This window comes from Podarcis liolepis (genome assembly GCF_965112155.1).
Source record: "Podarcis liolepis genome assembly, chromosome: 18".
NCBI lineage: Eukaryota > Metazoa > Chordata > Lepidosauria > Squamata > Lacertidae > Podarcis > Podarcis liolepis.
Window position 1 is genome coordinate 3,991,511 of NC_139572.1, and position 15,793 is coordinate 4,007,303.

Sequence of the window (15,793 nt, forward strand, 5' to 3'; positions counted from 1 at the left end):
CTCCCATCATCGTTCACCACTGGCGATGGGCTGGAGTCCAGCAGTATCCAGAGAGCCACACAGGTACAGAAAAATAGAATCCCTAGAGCCCAATGGGACCTCATGGGTCATCTAGTCCAACCCCTGCAATACGCCCCCATAGGGGGATCAGACCCGTGCCCTTCTCCTTATCAGTGCCATGCTCTAATCCATGGGTAGGCAACCTAAGGCCCAGGGGCCGGATCCGGCCCAATCGCCTTCTCAATCCGGCCCGCGGACGGTCCGGGATCAGCGTGTTTTTACATGAGTAGAATGTGCCCTTTTATTTAAAATGCATCTCTGGGTTATTTGTGGGGCATAGGAATTCGTTCATTTTTTAATTTGATTTTTTCAAAATATAGTCCGCCCCCCCCCAAGGTCAGAGGGACAGTGGACCGGCCCCCTGCTGAAAAAGTTTGCTGACCCCTGCTCTAACCAACTGCGCTGACCGGCAAGGCTGTATCGACAAACCCCACCCATCTGGTTCGGGCGCAGTGTTCACCGGAGAGCTTTGGGCGTGTGTGAAACGCAGTGGCGTAGCGTGGGTTGTCAGCACCCGGGGCCAGGCAAGTAATTTGCGCCCCCTAACCCGTGGATTTGCGCCCCCTAACCCTAACCCCCAGATGTTGCGCCCGGTGCGGCCGGCCCCCCCTGCACCCCCCACGCTACGCCACTGGTGAAACGCACTCTGCGTGCGCTCAGAAGCCAAAGCCGCTCTTTTCGGACCATCACCTTGCGATCCCTCCAGAGGTTTCTGGCTCTGAGCGCATATCCCGCCCCCCACCCGCCGCCCCCCAATTTCCCAGCCCCTGGTCAAAAGCAGCGAGGTCTGGGCTGGATAAATAAAGTCTCTCTTTGCGTATGTTGAAGGTTTGAACCTTGCAACCGGGCGCATGTTATTGGGACAATTGGGGGGTGAAATTGACGGGGGAGAGGGAAGGAATGGGGGGTGAAATTGGCGGGGGAGAGGGAAGGAATGGGAACAATTAAACACGTCCTCCGTACAACATTTGTTACGTTGCTCTCTGCGGAAAACGAGAAGAATAGAAATCAGAGGGAGAAGGCTGAGCTGGCGAGGGCAGCTGCGTTTTTTATAATATTAAAAAAGGTTTTAGGATGCTTCGGGATGCGTTACAAGTTGGCATGTCCCTATCCCCCCTCCCCAATTCATTGCAACAGGCTTCTGCGTGACAGCGGTGGCAGATGGGGGGGGGGTCTTGCGGAGAGGGGTGGGGGGTGTTGAGAGAGAGAGAGAAAGAATAAAAAAAAAAAAAACTGCCCGTCGCTGTCTTAGGAGGAATACGGCAGGGCTGCGCGCAGCTTGTAATTGGAAGCCTTCTCCCGTGATGAATGAACGGTGCTAACCGAGCCGGCTATAAAACTGAGCGCAGGTCTCTCGCCTACTTCATTTGCAGCCGGACTAGGTGCGGAGAGCATCTCACCCCCTCCAGAAACATCGCAGCCCCTGTCTCCGCCGGAGTTTTCAACTTACAGGTGAGTACAGTCAGTTTCTCTACTTTTTCTTATCAACACTCTGCGCAACAGCTTAAAAAAAGGAGGGGGGAATTGGTTTGCTGGGTTTTAATCCCCCCTTCCTTAGGTCCTTCCTCAGAATGTTTTCTGAGGCTACGGATTCCCCATATATAATTTCCTTTGTCGCATCCGGGGGTCCAGAGAAAGGTCAGGGGTCTCGGGGCCAGTTGGCTGGCAAAGTTCGACCCGGGGGTGATGTTTTGAGCCCGGTTGCAGCCTCAAAAGTCGCCCAGAAGGTCCCCCCCCCCCCCGGCAGGACCCAGTCGAGGTGTCCCCTGAGCATGTGCGGAGTGTGGCAGAAAGCCCCACAGGGAAGGAAGCGAGGTGGGGGAGCCAGAACAAAGCTGGCAAAGTTTCGTGCCGATTTGCAGAGCAGCATCAGCAAAGGGGACGTCACGAGGTCCGCAGGTGTGTTTGAGAGAGAGACCCAGTCCAAATATTTGACCACGGGTGGAACAGGCTGGCTGCTTCGGCCAGCCCAGGGGATACGAACGACGGTGCAACCTGCGCCAGTCTCAGCCTGGGAAAGAAACGGTTCTCTAAACCAGACGTAACCTCTAGACTTGTATCGCATCTGTCCAGATGTTAGCGGAGAACTTGTCTTTGTAGACCCCACTTCTTTGAAGCTGAGGTCAGGGGTCAGGAGGAGGGTGGGGTGGCTGGCTGAGCCCCTAACCTCTGGCACTGCCCCTCAAGGGGGTGAACCGTGCCTCAGTGCTAGAAAATCTCCAGGTGGAAGCGAGAGATTATCCCCGCCTGAAACTCTGGAGGGTGCTGCTGCCAGCCAGTGTGGGCAGCACGAATCTAGGTCCCTGGCCTGGTTAGATTCAGTTGGTGAGGTGGACCAAAGGTCCGACTCGGTGGAAGGAACCTCTGTAGGTCTCCCAGAGCACATGGCAGCTTTGCAAAAGGGCTCTTTGATGAACAGGTCGCCGATTTCACAGGATGCCCAGCTGAGGCTGCTTTGCTTCTGTTGGGCTGCTTCCTTGCCTCTGCCACCCACAATCTCTCCCTTGAGAGGCAGGGTCCACCTTTGTGGTTTTCAGGTGTGGACTACCTGGACTGAGGGATGTGGCTCCTTCAGGAGAGCACGGATGGACGGCGTGGTTTTTTGGGAGCAAAGAGAGAGCGTTTCCAACTTGCAGCTCAGCACATCGGCTGCGATTCCTGCATTTGAGCCCTGATCCCGGGGGTTGGTCTAGATGAGCTTTGGGAGTCCCTTTCCGTCCCGCAGTTCTGTGATTCAACAGCCGCTGCCGCAGAGTGCTGAAGTGGACCGTCTCTCAGAACCAGGGGCTACCGGGAGTTTGATGTGTGCTGCCTCCCCGTCGGAAACCAGGAATGCTTTTCCAGACCACCTCGGTCTAATATTGTTCTCCCAAGGCAAGAACTGGCAAATTGGAGCAGAACCGGAGAGATGTTGTAAAGTGTGAAGTCACACAAAGCTCTGTTGCACTGACTCTGACCGCTAGTCCAGCTGGCTCGAGGGTTTCGGAGAGCCAGTCGCTCTCCAGAATACCAGGGACCGAGTCTAGCGGACCCTTTAACACGTTGCTGTGACCCTTCAGAGATTGCTGAACTACAACTCCCATGAGCCCTAGCCTTTGGTGATGTTGGCAGGGGGCCATCGATTTCCCCAGACGCCCTTCCCCCCCCCCCCAAGCGGAAGATTGATAAAGGAGCAATCCGATTCAATTTGCACTGGAAAGCAAATCGATTTGGGTTTGCTCTTCCCGGAACGATCTGGGGAACTGAAACACAGCCGTCCTCTGAAACCCGCAATTTTGCAATGCGGTTCTGCAGGCAAACAAACAAAATGCGTGCAAAAAAATTGAATGAGCAGGGCTAAAGCACACATACAAAGGTGAGAACAACCCAGGAAAAGCCTTATTATTAGGGAGGGAATGCTTTGCAAAAAGAATGCATGGAACGTATCAGGCAAAATTTAATACAGATGTATGTATAGGAGGAGAAGTTTTCACTAAAGCGCTGTTGAATTTTCATGGGGACTCTTTTTTCAAAAATCATGAACCGATGTGGAGAACTGGAACTCAGAACAGGGTAAGCGAGGAACTGAGGGCAGACCCACGCAGTATGTTTAAAGCACACCTGATGCACATTTAGGGACGCGGGTGGCGCTGTGGGGTAAACCACAGAGCCTAGGACTTGCCGATCAGAAGGTCGGCGGTTTGAATCCTCGTGACAGGGTGAGCTCCCGTTGCTCGGTCCCTGCTCCTGCCCACCTAGCAGTTCGAAAGCACCTCAAAGTGCAAGTAGATAAATAGGCACCACTCCGGCGGGAAGGTAAACGGCTTTTCCATGCACTACTCTGGTTCGCCAGAAGCGGCTTAGTCCTGCTGGCCACATGACCCGGAAGCTGTACGCAGGCTCCCTCGGCCAGTAAAGCGAGATGAGCGCCGCAACCCCAGAGTCGGCCACGACTGGGCCTAATGGTCAGGGGTCCCTTTACCCTTTACCTAATGCACATTTAAAGCACATGCCCCCCCCCCGAAGAAATCCGGGAGCTGGCGCTTTCCCTTGCACAGGAAATATAAGAATTCACATTTAACGTAATTGAGAGCCACGACAGCTGTCTATGCTGCCCAGCGGCAGACTCTGAAGGTCTGCAGCCAAAACTTGCTGTCCAAATGGATTTCAGGTATATAGTCACCTGTGGCATCCTAATTATTATTAGTAGTAGTAGTAAGGTAAAGGCAAAGGACCCCTGGACAGTTAAGTCCAGTCAAAGGCGACTATGGGGTTGCGGCGCTCATCTCACTTTCAGGCCGAGGGAGCCGGCGTTTGTCCGCAGACAGCTTTCCGGGTCATGTGGCCAGCAGGACTAAACCACTTCTGGCGCAACGGGAGACTGTGATGGAAACCAGAGCAGCGCACGGAAACGCCGTTTACCTTCCCGCCGGAGCGGTACCTATTTATCTACTTGCACTGGCATGCTTTAGAACTGCTAGGTGGGCAGGAGCAGGGACCGAGCAACGGGAGCTCACCCCGTCGCAGGGATTCGAACTGACGACCTTCTGATCGGCAAGTCCTAGGCTCTGTGGTTTAACCCACAGCGCCACCCACGACCCCATGGGCTGCAGTTGTGGCATGCAATTTTCAAACCACCCAATTTGGTAGCCATTACTGATTCAGTTTTAACTCTGCTGTATGAAGAAGGACTTTCCCCCCCTCTTCTCCAAATCTTCAGCTCTGTTGGGTTTCAGAGGTACCCGAAAGAGCCTTTCGTATATAGTTTTATTAAGTTTTTTGCTTTACAACTGAAAATACTCATTTTACATCCTTAAGACATCGACGACTTCCCTTCTTCTCCTTCCCTTGTTCATTTCGCATATTGTAAATCCCCGCATATTTTGCAAAAACCAGACCGTTCATTATTCCATCAAAACTTGTTTACACTGCTGGATTTATCTTGACGCTACCCGCGTTTACAGCTCTATGCAACTCTTTCCCATAGAGCCAATAAACGTTTTCCAATCTTCTCTAAACCTATGTCCTTCTTGTTCTCTTATTCTATATGTTATGCCTGCGAGTTGTGCATATTCTGTCAACTCAAGTTGCCATTATTCTTTGGTTGGGACCTCGCTCGTTTTCCATTTGGGGGCTAACAAGGCACAGGCCGCAGTAAAGGTAAAGGGACCCCTGACCATTAGGTCCAGTCGTGGCCGACTCTGGGGTTGCGGCGCTCATCTCACTATTTTTGCAACAGAAAAATAAAAATCTTCTTTGCTTTCACTGAAAGCTGCCTCCATCCTTTCTCAGACCAGTCATAGACTTAAGGGGCTCAGAGTCCCTTGTGGCAGCAAAGATCAACCCTCCCCCCCCCCCAGTTTTCTACAACAGTGGCCATCTGTGTAAGGTAAAGGGACCCCTGACCATTAGGTCCAGTCGTGGCCGACTCTGGGGTTGCGACGCTCATCTCGCTTTACTGGCTGGGTCATGTGGGCAGCATGACTAAGCCGCTTCTGGCGAACCAGAGCAGCGCACGGAAACGCCGTTTACCTTCCCGCCAGAGCGGTACCTATTGATCTACTTGCACTTTGACGTGCCTTCGAACTGCTAGGTTGGCAGGAGCAGGGACCGAGCAACGGGAGCTCACCCCGTCATTGCAGGGATTCGAACTGACGACCTTCTGATCGGCAAGTCCTAGGCTCTGTGGTTTAACCCACAGCGCCACCCGCGTCCCCATGGGCTGCAGTAGTGGCATGCAATTTCTCACGCCTTTTGAGTCAGCTGCAGCAAAAGCTGCCCTCACTCTGAACGCAGACCTCTGTCCCCCCCTCCCCGTGAAGTTCATCCGTCTAGAGGCGCCCAGCATTTGTGTGGCAAATATCAGTGCAGTATTGATTCTCTTCCTCTCTGCAAAGGCAGAGAGAGATAAAGTGTGTGTGTGTGTGCTTTGAAGGAATGTTGCTTTTCAGCGCCATCGGAAAAGCATTTGTCACTGGCGAAGAAGTTGAGAGGCAAGCGAGTGTTTATAGCCTTCAGACGGTTTCCCCTGGGTCTCGGGCCGGTCATTTTGTAGCAGACGCTGGCATCTAGGCTTAATGTCTGTTGGTGTGAGGTGGAATATCTGGAGTCCGGTGGGAAATAGAGCCTTTTAAGCTCACAGGAGATGATTCTTCAGCGGGAAGTGCGAGAGCTAAAAGAGTCAGCTGTGGGGATGCCAGGAGCAAAATCAGATTTTCACGTTTTTCCTTCCTTGCACACCTGGAAATGATGAACAGAGAGAGAATTCTTTGTGTGCATGTCAGGTTTTTTATGTGGCAGCGAAGGGAGCAATGTACCCTAGTGAAATCTGCACCCAGAGAGTTGCAGGATGGAAGAAGAGAACGCCATTGTTCGCTCAACGCATAGTTAAACTGTGGAACTCTCTCCAGCAGAACTAAGGTAAAGGGACCCCTGACCATTAGGTCCAGTCGTGGCCGACTCTGGGGTTGTGGCGCTCATCTCGCTTTATTGGCTGAGGGAGCCAGCGTACAGCTTCCGGGTCATGTGGCCAGCAGGACTAAGCCGCTTCTGGCGAACCAGAGCAGCGCACGGAAACGCCGTTTACCTTCCCGCCAGAGTGGAACCTATTTATCTACTTGCACTTTGACGTGCTTTCGAACTGCTAGGTTGGCAGGAGCAGGGACCGAGCAACGGGAGCTCATCCCATCGCAGGGATTCGAACCGCCAACCTTCTGATCGGCAAGTCCTAGGCTCTGTGGTTTAACCCACAGCCCAACCCGCGTCCCTCCAGCAGAACTAGGATGGTTTTAAAAGAGGGTTGGACCAATTCACAGAGGAGGGAAAGGCTGCTGGCAGCTACTAGCCACAAGGACTATGGTCTGCCTTGGGTCAGATGCAGCAATTGCTGGAGATGGCCAAAGAGAGAGTGGTCTTGTGCTGGTTTCCTACGGAGATCTGGTTGGTGGACTAAACAGGCTAGGGACGCGGGTGGCGCTGTGGGTTAAACCACAGAGCCTAGGGCTTGCCAATCAGAAGGTCGGCGGTTCGAATCCCCACCATGGGATGAGCTCCCGTTGCTCGGTCCCTGCTCCTGCCAACCTAGCAGTTCGAAAGCACGTCAAAGTGCAAGTAGATAAATAGGTACCGCTCTGGTGGGAAGGTAAACGGCATTTCCGTGCGCTGCTCTGGTTCGCCAGAAGCAGCTTAATCCTGCTGGCCACATGACCCGGAAGCTGTACGCCGGCTCCCTCAGCCAGTAAAGCAAGATGAGCGCCGCAACCCCAGAGTCGGTCACGACTGGACCTAATGGTCAGGGGTCCCTTTACCTTTACCTATCCAAACTACACACTTTTTGGATGTGCATCATTTTGCGACGCAGACATGATCCTTGGGGTCTCTTCCAACTCTGCAATTATATGATTTTATGAACCCCCCCGCTCCTGTTTCTGTGGGCAGAGACTTTCATAAAATCACAGAATCTTTAGAGCTGGAAGGGACGCGAGGGTCATCTAGTCCAACCCCCTGAGAGGCAGGAGAGCCAGATGTCTATAAAGCTACAGGAGGGAGTTCTTGACTCAAGATGATAATAATAATAATAATTTATTATTTATACCCCGCCCATCTGGCTGGGCCTCCCCAGCCACTCTGGGCGGCTTCCATAGAACCCAAAAATACAGTAAAATATCACACGTTAAAAACTTCCCTGAACAGGGCTGCCTTAAGATGTCTTCTGAATGTCAGGTAGTTGTTTATCGCTTTGACATCTGCTGGAAGGGCGTTCCACAGGGCGGGCGCCACCACCAAGAAGGCCCTCTGCCTGGTTCCCTGTAGCTTTGCTTCTCGCAATGAGGGAACCGCCAGAAGGCCCTCGGCGCTGGACCTCAGCGTCCGGGCAGAATGATGGGGGTGGAGACGCTCCTTCAGGTATACTGGACCGAGGCCGTTTAGGGCTTTAAAGGTCAGCACCAACACTTTGAATTGTGCTCGGAAACGTACTGGGAGCCAATGTAGGTCTTTCAAGTCCGGTGTTATATGGTCTCGGCGGCCGCTCCCAGTCACCAGTCTAGTTGCCGCATTCTGGATTAGTTGTAGTTTCCGAGTCACCTTCAAAAGTAGCCCCACGTAGAGCGCATTACAGTAGTCCAAGCGGGAGATAACCAGAGCATGCACCACTCTGGCCAGACAGTCCGCAGGCAGGGAGGGGCAGGAGATACAGAGCTACAGATGTTTCGAAAGTCTGCATTTTCATCAATACGAGCTGCAACATCTCACTTTTTTCAAGGCGACCTGCTGGTTTTGTGAAGCACACCGGGCAAAAATACCCTAGTCATTCGTTTTATTCTTTTGCAAACAGACACCTTCTGTTGCTTTGCCACTCATCATTTCTTTCTCTCCCTATTTGTAAACTTCCACGCAAGAGAACCAAAGCAAGCTTTAGGTTGCCGCTGCTGTCGATATGCAAATAGATTTATATGCATTGGAAGTAGATTTGCAAATTTGCCCCTGTGAAATCAATTAGGGCGAGGCTGCAGCGCTCACCTTCCCCCGAAGACTGATTCCTTCTTCGTTTTTATTTTCCACCACCCTGTCCTCTTTTTTATTATTGATATTTTATTTTATTGATATTTCAATTATACAGTATAAAGTGATGCACAAAGAAAAAGGGGAAAGAAAGCAGGCAAAAAGACACACAACTGTGTAAAGGGGAAAAATATTATATGAATATATAGGAAAAAATTTAATGTATTTTTAATCTTTTGTTGGGAGCTGCCCAGAGTTGCTTTATTGGCCGAGGGAGCCGGCGTACAGCTTCCAGGTCATGTGGCCAGCATGACTAAGCCGCTTCTGGCGAACCAGAGCAGCGCACGGAAACGCCGTTTACCTTCCCGCTGGAGCGGTACCTATTTATCTACTTGTACTTTGACGTGCTTTCGAACTGCTAGGTTGGCAGGAGCAGGGACCGAGCAACGGGAGCTCACCCCGTCACGGGGATTCGAACCGCCGACCTTCTGATCGGCAAGTCCTCGGCTCTGTGGTTTAACCCACAGCGCCACCCGCGTCCCTTATTCCATTCTTAGACGAAGGTAAAGTTCACAAACCGGGACACTGCTTCCGGTTTTGCAGAGTTCGTAAACCGAATAGTTTGTAAACAGGGCTGTCCTTAAACCAAGGTACCACTGCACTGTCTTCCTGCTCCTGGGAAGATTCAGGATCCGTATCAGGAGCAAGAGAGAGGCTCCCACCATTCCTCATCAGTGCAGCCCTCCTCAGCACGGTCCCTGACAGACCATGCCTTCATTCTTCCCGTTCGTCAATATCAGTCTCTTAGCTACCATTAACCCTCTCTTCTTTCTGCCTATCAGGTGTCAGGACTTGCCAACTCCTCTCCTGGAAAGGGGAGCTGCAGAAGTGAGAAAATGTGGTTACTGGAGAAAATCCGCGGCTCGGTGGAGAACGGTGGCTCCCGGGGGAACGGCGACTCCGGCGATAAGCAGTCCAAAGGGCCTCTGTACAGCAACGTCCTGACGCCGGACAAGATCCCGGATTTCTTCATCCCGCCCAAGCTCCCGATGGTGCCCCCAGAAGCAGAGGGGGCAGAAGGGAAGGCAAAGCCCAATCTGGGCACGTCGGCCTCGGAGCAGAACCTCTCAGCCCGCAAGCCGCAGCGTAGCCCACGCTTGCCGGCCAAAGCTGCCTCGGAAAGTAAGAATCTCCTGAAGGCCGCCAGCCGCCACATCATCCAGATCGAGAGCGCCGACGAATGGGCATCGGAGGAGGACTTCAGCACCAACGCGGACCCCCAGTCGCAGACAGCCATGTCCCTGCCGTACGTGCCCAAGGCGCAGACGTCGTACGGCTTCGCCACGCTCATGGAGAGCCCGCACACTCGCCGCAAGGAGTCCCTCTTCCACAGCGAGCACACCAGCCTGTGCCCGTCGCAGTCGACCTCTCCCAGCTCCCAGCGGAGGTCTCCTTCGGGAGGGAGCAAGACCAACGGCGAGGGCGGCCACCTCAACCCTTCGGACATCAGCATGTCCCTCATGAACCCCTACCGCTACTTCAGTGGCGGCGAAAGCGACACGTGCTCCTCGGCTGAATCGTCCCCGTTCGGCTCCCCCTTGCTCTCGCGCTCGGTGTCGCTCCTCAAGATCTTCAGCCAGGAGAGCCAGTCCAAAGTCATCAAGCTGAAGCACTCGGTGGCGCGCAACAGCTCCCTCTCCACCGACGACAGCTCAGCCGACACCAGCCCCAGCTCGCAGCGGCGCCAGCGGTGCGCCACCCCACCCGCGGGGGCAGCCGGTGCGGCGCAACAGCCGGCGGTGCCGGCGGACCAACCGGAACGGCTTCACAAGGAGCACATCATTCCGCTGAGCAAAGGGGGCAGCATGCGGCTGGCGGCCGAGTACAACCCTTCGAGCGCCCGCCTTCGGGTGCGCGTCATCACGGCGGAAGACCTCTATGACAAGCACTGCGACGCGCGGAGCATCAACTGCTGCGTGGCCCTCTATCTGAACCCCGGGAAGTTGCAGAAGCAGCGCAGCACCATCATCAAGAACAGCCGCTACCCCGTCTTCAACGAAGATTTCTTCTTCGACGGACTGGGGGCCAGCAATGCCAAGAAACTGTCCCTCAAGGTCAAGGTGCTCAACAAGGGAGGCAGCCTCAAGAGAGATACCCTGATGGGGGAAAAGGAGCTCCCCTTAACGTCTTTGCTCCCATTTTTATAAAACGACCTTGGTCGCGTCTCCCGCTTGCATCCATCCTGTCCAGAACGGCTCGTTCCTCCACCCTGTAAATACAAGGAAGTTGGAGGGGGAGGCTGTCACAAGATGGTGATGGCTACTCAGTGTGTCCCCCACCCCCGAAAAAAATGCTTGCTGCATGTTTTAGGGCAGGGAGGGGGGGAGTAAGCATGTAATCTCGCCGGCTGCTGATGCGATCCCTTTCCTGGCGAGATCGAAAATATAATTGCCTGTCCGGGGTGGACGAGATTTTGCCCTGTGCACAGCGAAGCATTCTGAGTTTATCAAAGAGATGAGCTCATTGCGGGAAGATAAGGGGGGTGACTATAGGGCTGTTGTAAGTCTGGGAAGGGATCCTCAGAACGGATTTTTGCTGCGGCATGTTGATGCATGAGCGCAACGGTCTTTTTGCTCTGCTTCCTTCTCCCTGTTGTACCTGGACCCCGTTAAACTGCATGCAGTGTAGCAAACTGGCGATCCCCATCGGCCATCAGCTGTGCTTGACCGACGTCTGAGCAAAGGTGGTCAACAGACAGGAATTAATCCGGTGGAAGACAGCGTGAACCAGGGGCCACCAAATTTATGGGATCTGTGGGTGCGTTTAGAAACCCGGAGAAATGGTTGTGGACACACGACCTGTTCTGTTGGGTACGACGGAACGCTTATATCAGGAACTAATTTTGGGTGGCGGTTAGGGGAAGAGACTTTCCTGCGGGTTTCCTGTGTTGCCACAGTTGCTGTGTTGGTGACCCTCAGTGTAAATAACCCAGTTGCCTTATGGGAAAGGGGACAGGGGAAATGACCCTCATTATCCGAACATCCTTGCCTTAACGACCTTTTGCAAACGATGGATTTGCACCTGGGAGCTGGGGGTGGCCCGTTCTTTTGCAAGGAGGTACCCTAGCAAGGATGGGACGCGGGTGGCGCTGTGGGTTAAACCACAGAGCCTAGGACTTGCCGATCAGAAGGTCGGCAGTTTGAATCCCCGTGACGGGGTGAGCTCCCGTTGCTCGGTCCCTGCTCCTGCCAACCTAGCAGTTCGAAAGCACCTCAAAGTGCAAGTAGATAAATAGGTACCACTCCGGCGGGAAGGTAAACGGCGTTTCCGTGCGCTGCTCCGGTTCGCCAGAAGCGGCTTAGTCCTGCTGGCCACATGACCCGGAAGCTGTACGCCGGCTTCCTCGGCCAGTAAAGCGAGATGAGCGCCGCAACCCCAGAGTCGGCCACGACTGGACCTAATGGTCAGGGGTCCCTTTACCTTTACCCTAGCAAGGACCTATGGGCAGTGGGGAGACCCAGAAGCACCCCCCCCTTTCCAAAGCTGTAAAGCTGCTGTCATGAAGGCCAGCACCAGATGTTTTGTAGAATTGGGGGGGTGTTCATCTTTCTACCTTCTTTTCCCATTGGGAAAACCCAACAGGCAGAGCCGCTCCCGGTGTGATGAGTTTGTGGCTTTGCGGCCTCTGTTACGCTGCCCAAATAGGCACCGTATTTTTCGCTCTATAAGACGCACCAGACCACAAGACGCACCTAGTTTTTGGAGGAGGAAAAGAAGAAGAAAAATATTCTGAATCCCAGAAGCCAGAACAGCAAGAGGGATCGCTGCGCAGCGAAATCAGCAATCCCTCTTGCGGTTCTGGCTTCTGGGATAGCTGCGCAGCCTGCATTCGCTCCGTAAGACACACACACCTTTCCCCTTACTATAAGTGAGTCTTATAGAGCAAAAAATACGGTAACTCCCCCCCCTTCTCTGGAAGCAGGGAAGCCCCCTTAAATTGCCTTACACTGCTCTGGTCCATATCTGGTCCAGGGTTTTCGGTCGGAGCAGGGTCTTCCTCATCTCTCTTGATGTCTGTGTTCCTTCTAACTGGAGATAGGGATTGGAACTGGGACCTTCTACAGGCAAAAACATAGTGCTCTACTGCTAGAGCCAGTGTGGTGTAGTGGTTAAGAGCGGTGGACTCGTAATCTGGTGAACCGAGTTCGCTTCCCCGCTCCTCCACATGCAGCTGCTGGGTGACCTTGGGCCAGTCACACTTCTCTGAAGTCTCTCAGCCCCACTCACCTCACAGAGTGTTTGTTGTGGGGGAGGAAGGGAAAGGAGAATGTGAGCCGCTTTGAGACTCCTTCGGGTAGTGATAAAGCGGGATTTCAAATCCAAACTCCTCCTCCTCCTCCTCCTCTTCTTCTTCTTCTTCTTCTTCTTCTTCTTCTTCTTCTTCTTCTTCTTCTTCTGAGTTACGGTCCCCTTCCTTAGGAAGTGGAGATCTCAGCACTGATCCAGACCTCCCGCATGGCAGGCAAGGAGATAACCGGCGGGACCAGGATTCGAATCTGGGACTGCTTGCATGCAATGCATGTGCTCTGTGGCTGAGCTATGGTTGTTTTCACACTTGGGCTATCCGATACCTATCACCCACCGTCATCCGCTCTTTCCCTTCCTCCTACTTTTTGAGAATTCTTGCGTTGGCTTTGAAGTGCTCCGTCAGGGTTCCCTTCTCCCCCCACACTGCCCGTTTCTCGCTTCCTCAAAACCGACAAGCCACCCCCACTTTTGCACAAAAGAAAAGCACTTTTAAACGTCTCTATTTGGTGATGGCTAAGGAAGCTGGAGGGACGCGGGTGGCGCTGTGGGTTAAATCACAGAGCCTAGGGCTTGCCAATCAGAAGGTTGTCGGTTCGAATCCCTGCGATGGGATGAGCTCCCGTTGCTCGGTCCCTGCTCCTGCCAACCTAGCAGTTCGAAAGCACGTCAAAGTGCAAGTAGATAAATAGGTACCGCTCTGGCGGGAAGGTAAACGGCGTTTCCGTGCTCTGCTCTGGTTCGCCAGAAGCAGCTTAGTCATGCTGGCCACATGACCCGGAAGCTGTACGCCGGCTCCCTCGGCCAGTAAAGCGAGATGAGCGCCGCAACCCCAGAGTCGGTCACGACAGGACCTAATGGTCAGGGGTCCCTTTACCTTTACTTTAAGAAAGGTGGGCAGTTGTGCTGGAATCAGCAACACCCTTTGATGGACAGGTGCCAGGGGCAAAACATTGCCTGGGAGTTGCCTATCGAACATTGCTGCCTTTTAATCCTCATGGGCAGAGGCTCTGTGTAGATGCTTGTTGATGGATGACAAACACGCCAAAGACAGATTTAGGGGAGTGTGATTGGTTTGGTCACACAGGGCACGAAGCCTCCGGCGCTGCAGGGAACACTGCAACTATAATAATAATTATTATTAATTATACTCCTCCCATCTAGCTGGGTCTCCCCAGCCACTCTGGCAGCTTTCAACAGAATACTAAAAACACGATAAAATATCATACATTAAAAGCTTCCCTAAACAGGGCTGCCTTCAGATGTCTTCTAAAAGTCTGGTAGTTGTTGTTCTCTTTGATATCCGGTGGGAGGGCGTTCCACAGGGTGGGCGCCACCACCGAGAAGGCCCTCTGCCTGGTTCCTTGTAACCTCACTTCTCGCAGTGAGGGAACTGCCAGAAGGCCCTCGGAGCTGGACCTCAGTGTCCGGGCTGGACGATGGGGGTGGAGACACTCCTTCAGGGATACTGGGCCATTTAGGTCTTTCAAGGTCAGCACCAACACTTTGAATTGTGATCAGAAACATCCTGGGAGCCAATGTAGGTCTCACAGATGTCAAAGAGAACAACAACTACCAGACTTTTAGGAGACATCTGAAGGCAGCCCTGTTTAGGGAAGCTTTTAATGTTTGATGTGTTACGGTATTTTAATATTTTGCTGGAAGCCGCCCAGAGTGGCTGGGGAAGCCCAGCCAGATGGGCGGGGTATAAATAATAAATTATTATTATTATTCCGCAATGAGTTGTCCCATCCTCACCAGACAGGGTCACCCTTCCACTATTGCAGAGATGCACAGAGCCCTCTCAGTCTCCCACTCCCCACCCTACCCAACCCCCCCCCCCCCGTCGGGTGCCAAATGCTGTACACAGAACAAACAAGGCTTCCCTGGAGTGTTGCACAAAGCACAAACATCTGGGATTCTGATCAGAGCCAAGAAATCGTTCGAAGTCCTGGCCTCTCTAAGAGAGAAAACAAAGAGACGTGCTTTTCCCACTGCCCTTCGCCGGCTGGGGAAAACCTTCTGGCAAAACGCCTCCTGCATATTTTGGGATGGCGAGACACGGTTATTGAGCGGTGCCTTATGATCTCTCTGCGTTTCTGCTCCAAGGGTTTTCCTTTTTTGTTTTCTAGGTTTGTAAAGCCGAGTGTCGGAATTGAGCCGATGGTTTTCCGAACGCGATTAATTATACCTGCCGGGGGAACCTCCTCTCCCGTAAAATGGAGACGTCTTTCCACTCTTCCCAGAAACCCTTTTGGTCCCAGAGGCTTTGACAGTAACGAGGAGACCCCTGGTTTTCTGGTTTAACTTCCACCCCCCCAGCTCCTCTGCTGCACACACCCCCATCCCTCAATTCAACCCAATCTCTGCTTCTCTCAGCCGCTGATTAAAATAAACAGATCAGCCTTCGGCCTGAAACCCCAGAAGACAGTAAACAGACACACAGAAGCAAAATAATAAAGCTCATCTCTGGAAGCGGTGGTTGAGGCGATGGGAAAACAATAATCCAGACATCTCTTCATCTCTCTCGGGTTATTGTAGAGCTGGACCAAGTGCAGGACGTCAAGGGGCGCTGAAATTTGGGTTAATCCCCTCTTGCTTTCTCCCCCACCCAAATACCTTGTTAACAGAGTGCCAACTGATTTTTTTATATATATATTTATATATACAGATATAAAACCGTCTCTTCGTTTTACCGTTGCTTGCGAAAGCCTCAGGCTTCTGGAGTCTGTTTGCCTGCCAAACAAAGGAGATAATCTTGTTGGAGTGTGTGTGTGTGTGTGTGTGTGTGTGTGTGTGTGTGTGTGTGGATTTGGGGGAACGACAACCTTTGCTTGCTCTTATTCCTATTGCACCTGAATTAACCTACCTATTTAATCTCTCTATCGAATCTGTTTTATCGGGTGTCTTCTGCATGGTTGCTGCTGGGAGATGTTGCAAGCCACAC

General features: G+C 52.8%; 1 protein-coding gene and 2 long non-coding RNA genes across 3 annotated transcripts in view; 1 reads left to right on the forward strand and 2 right to left on the reverse strand.

The window, feature by feature from the left end:
• The window catches only part of LOC310697648, a 272,049-nt gene that overhangs the window by 101,550 nt on the left and 154,706 nt on the right, over positions 1-15,793 (reverse strand). The gene's annotated exons all lie outside the window — the stretch shown is intronic.
• The window catches only part of LOC310697634, a 62,009-nt gene that overhangs the window by 37,348 nt on the left and 8,868 nt on the right, over positions 1-15,793 (reverse strand). The window contains exon 2 of the long non-coding RNA XR_014521120.1: positions 7,426-7,499. This is a non-coding gene — a long non-coding RNA (uncharacterized lncRNA). The remainder of the gene's footprint in view (positions 1-7,425; positions 7,500-15,793) is intronic.
• Positions 1,354-12,301, forward strand: C2CD4C (C2 calcium dependent domain containing 4C). Its single transcript, XM_083483936.1, has 2 exons — positions 1,354-1,512; positions 9,384-12,301. Exons 1-2 carry the CDS (start codon positions 1,369-1,371, stop codon positions 10,746-10,748), a joined length of 1,509 nt encoding a protein of 502 aa, XP_083340062.1. The 5' UTR covers positions 1,354-1,368; the 3' UTR covers positions 10,749-12,301.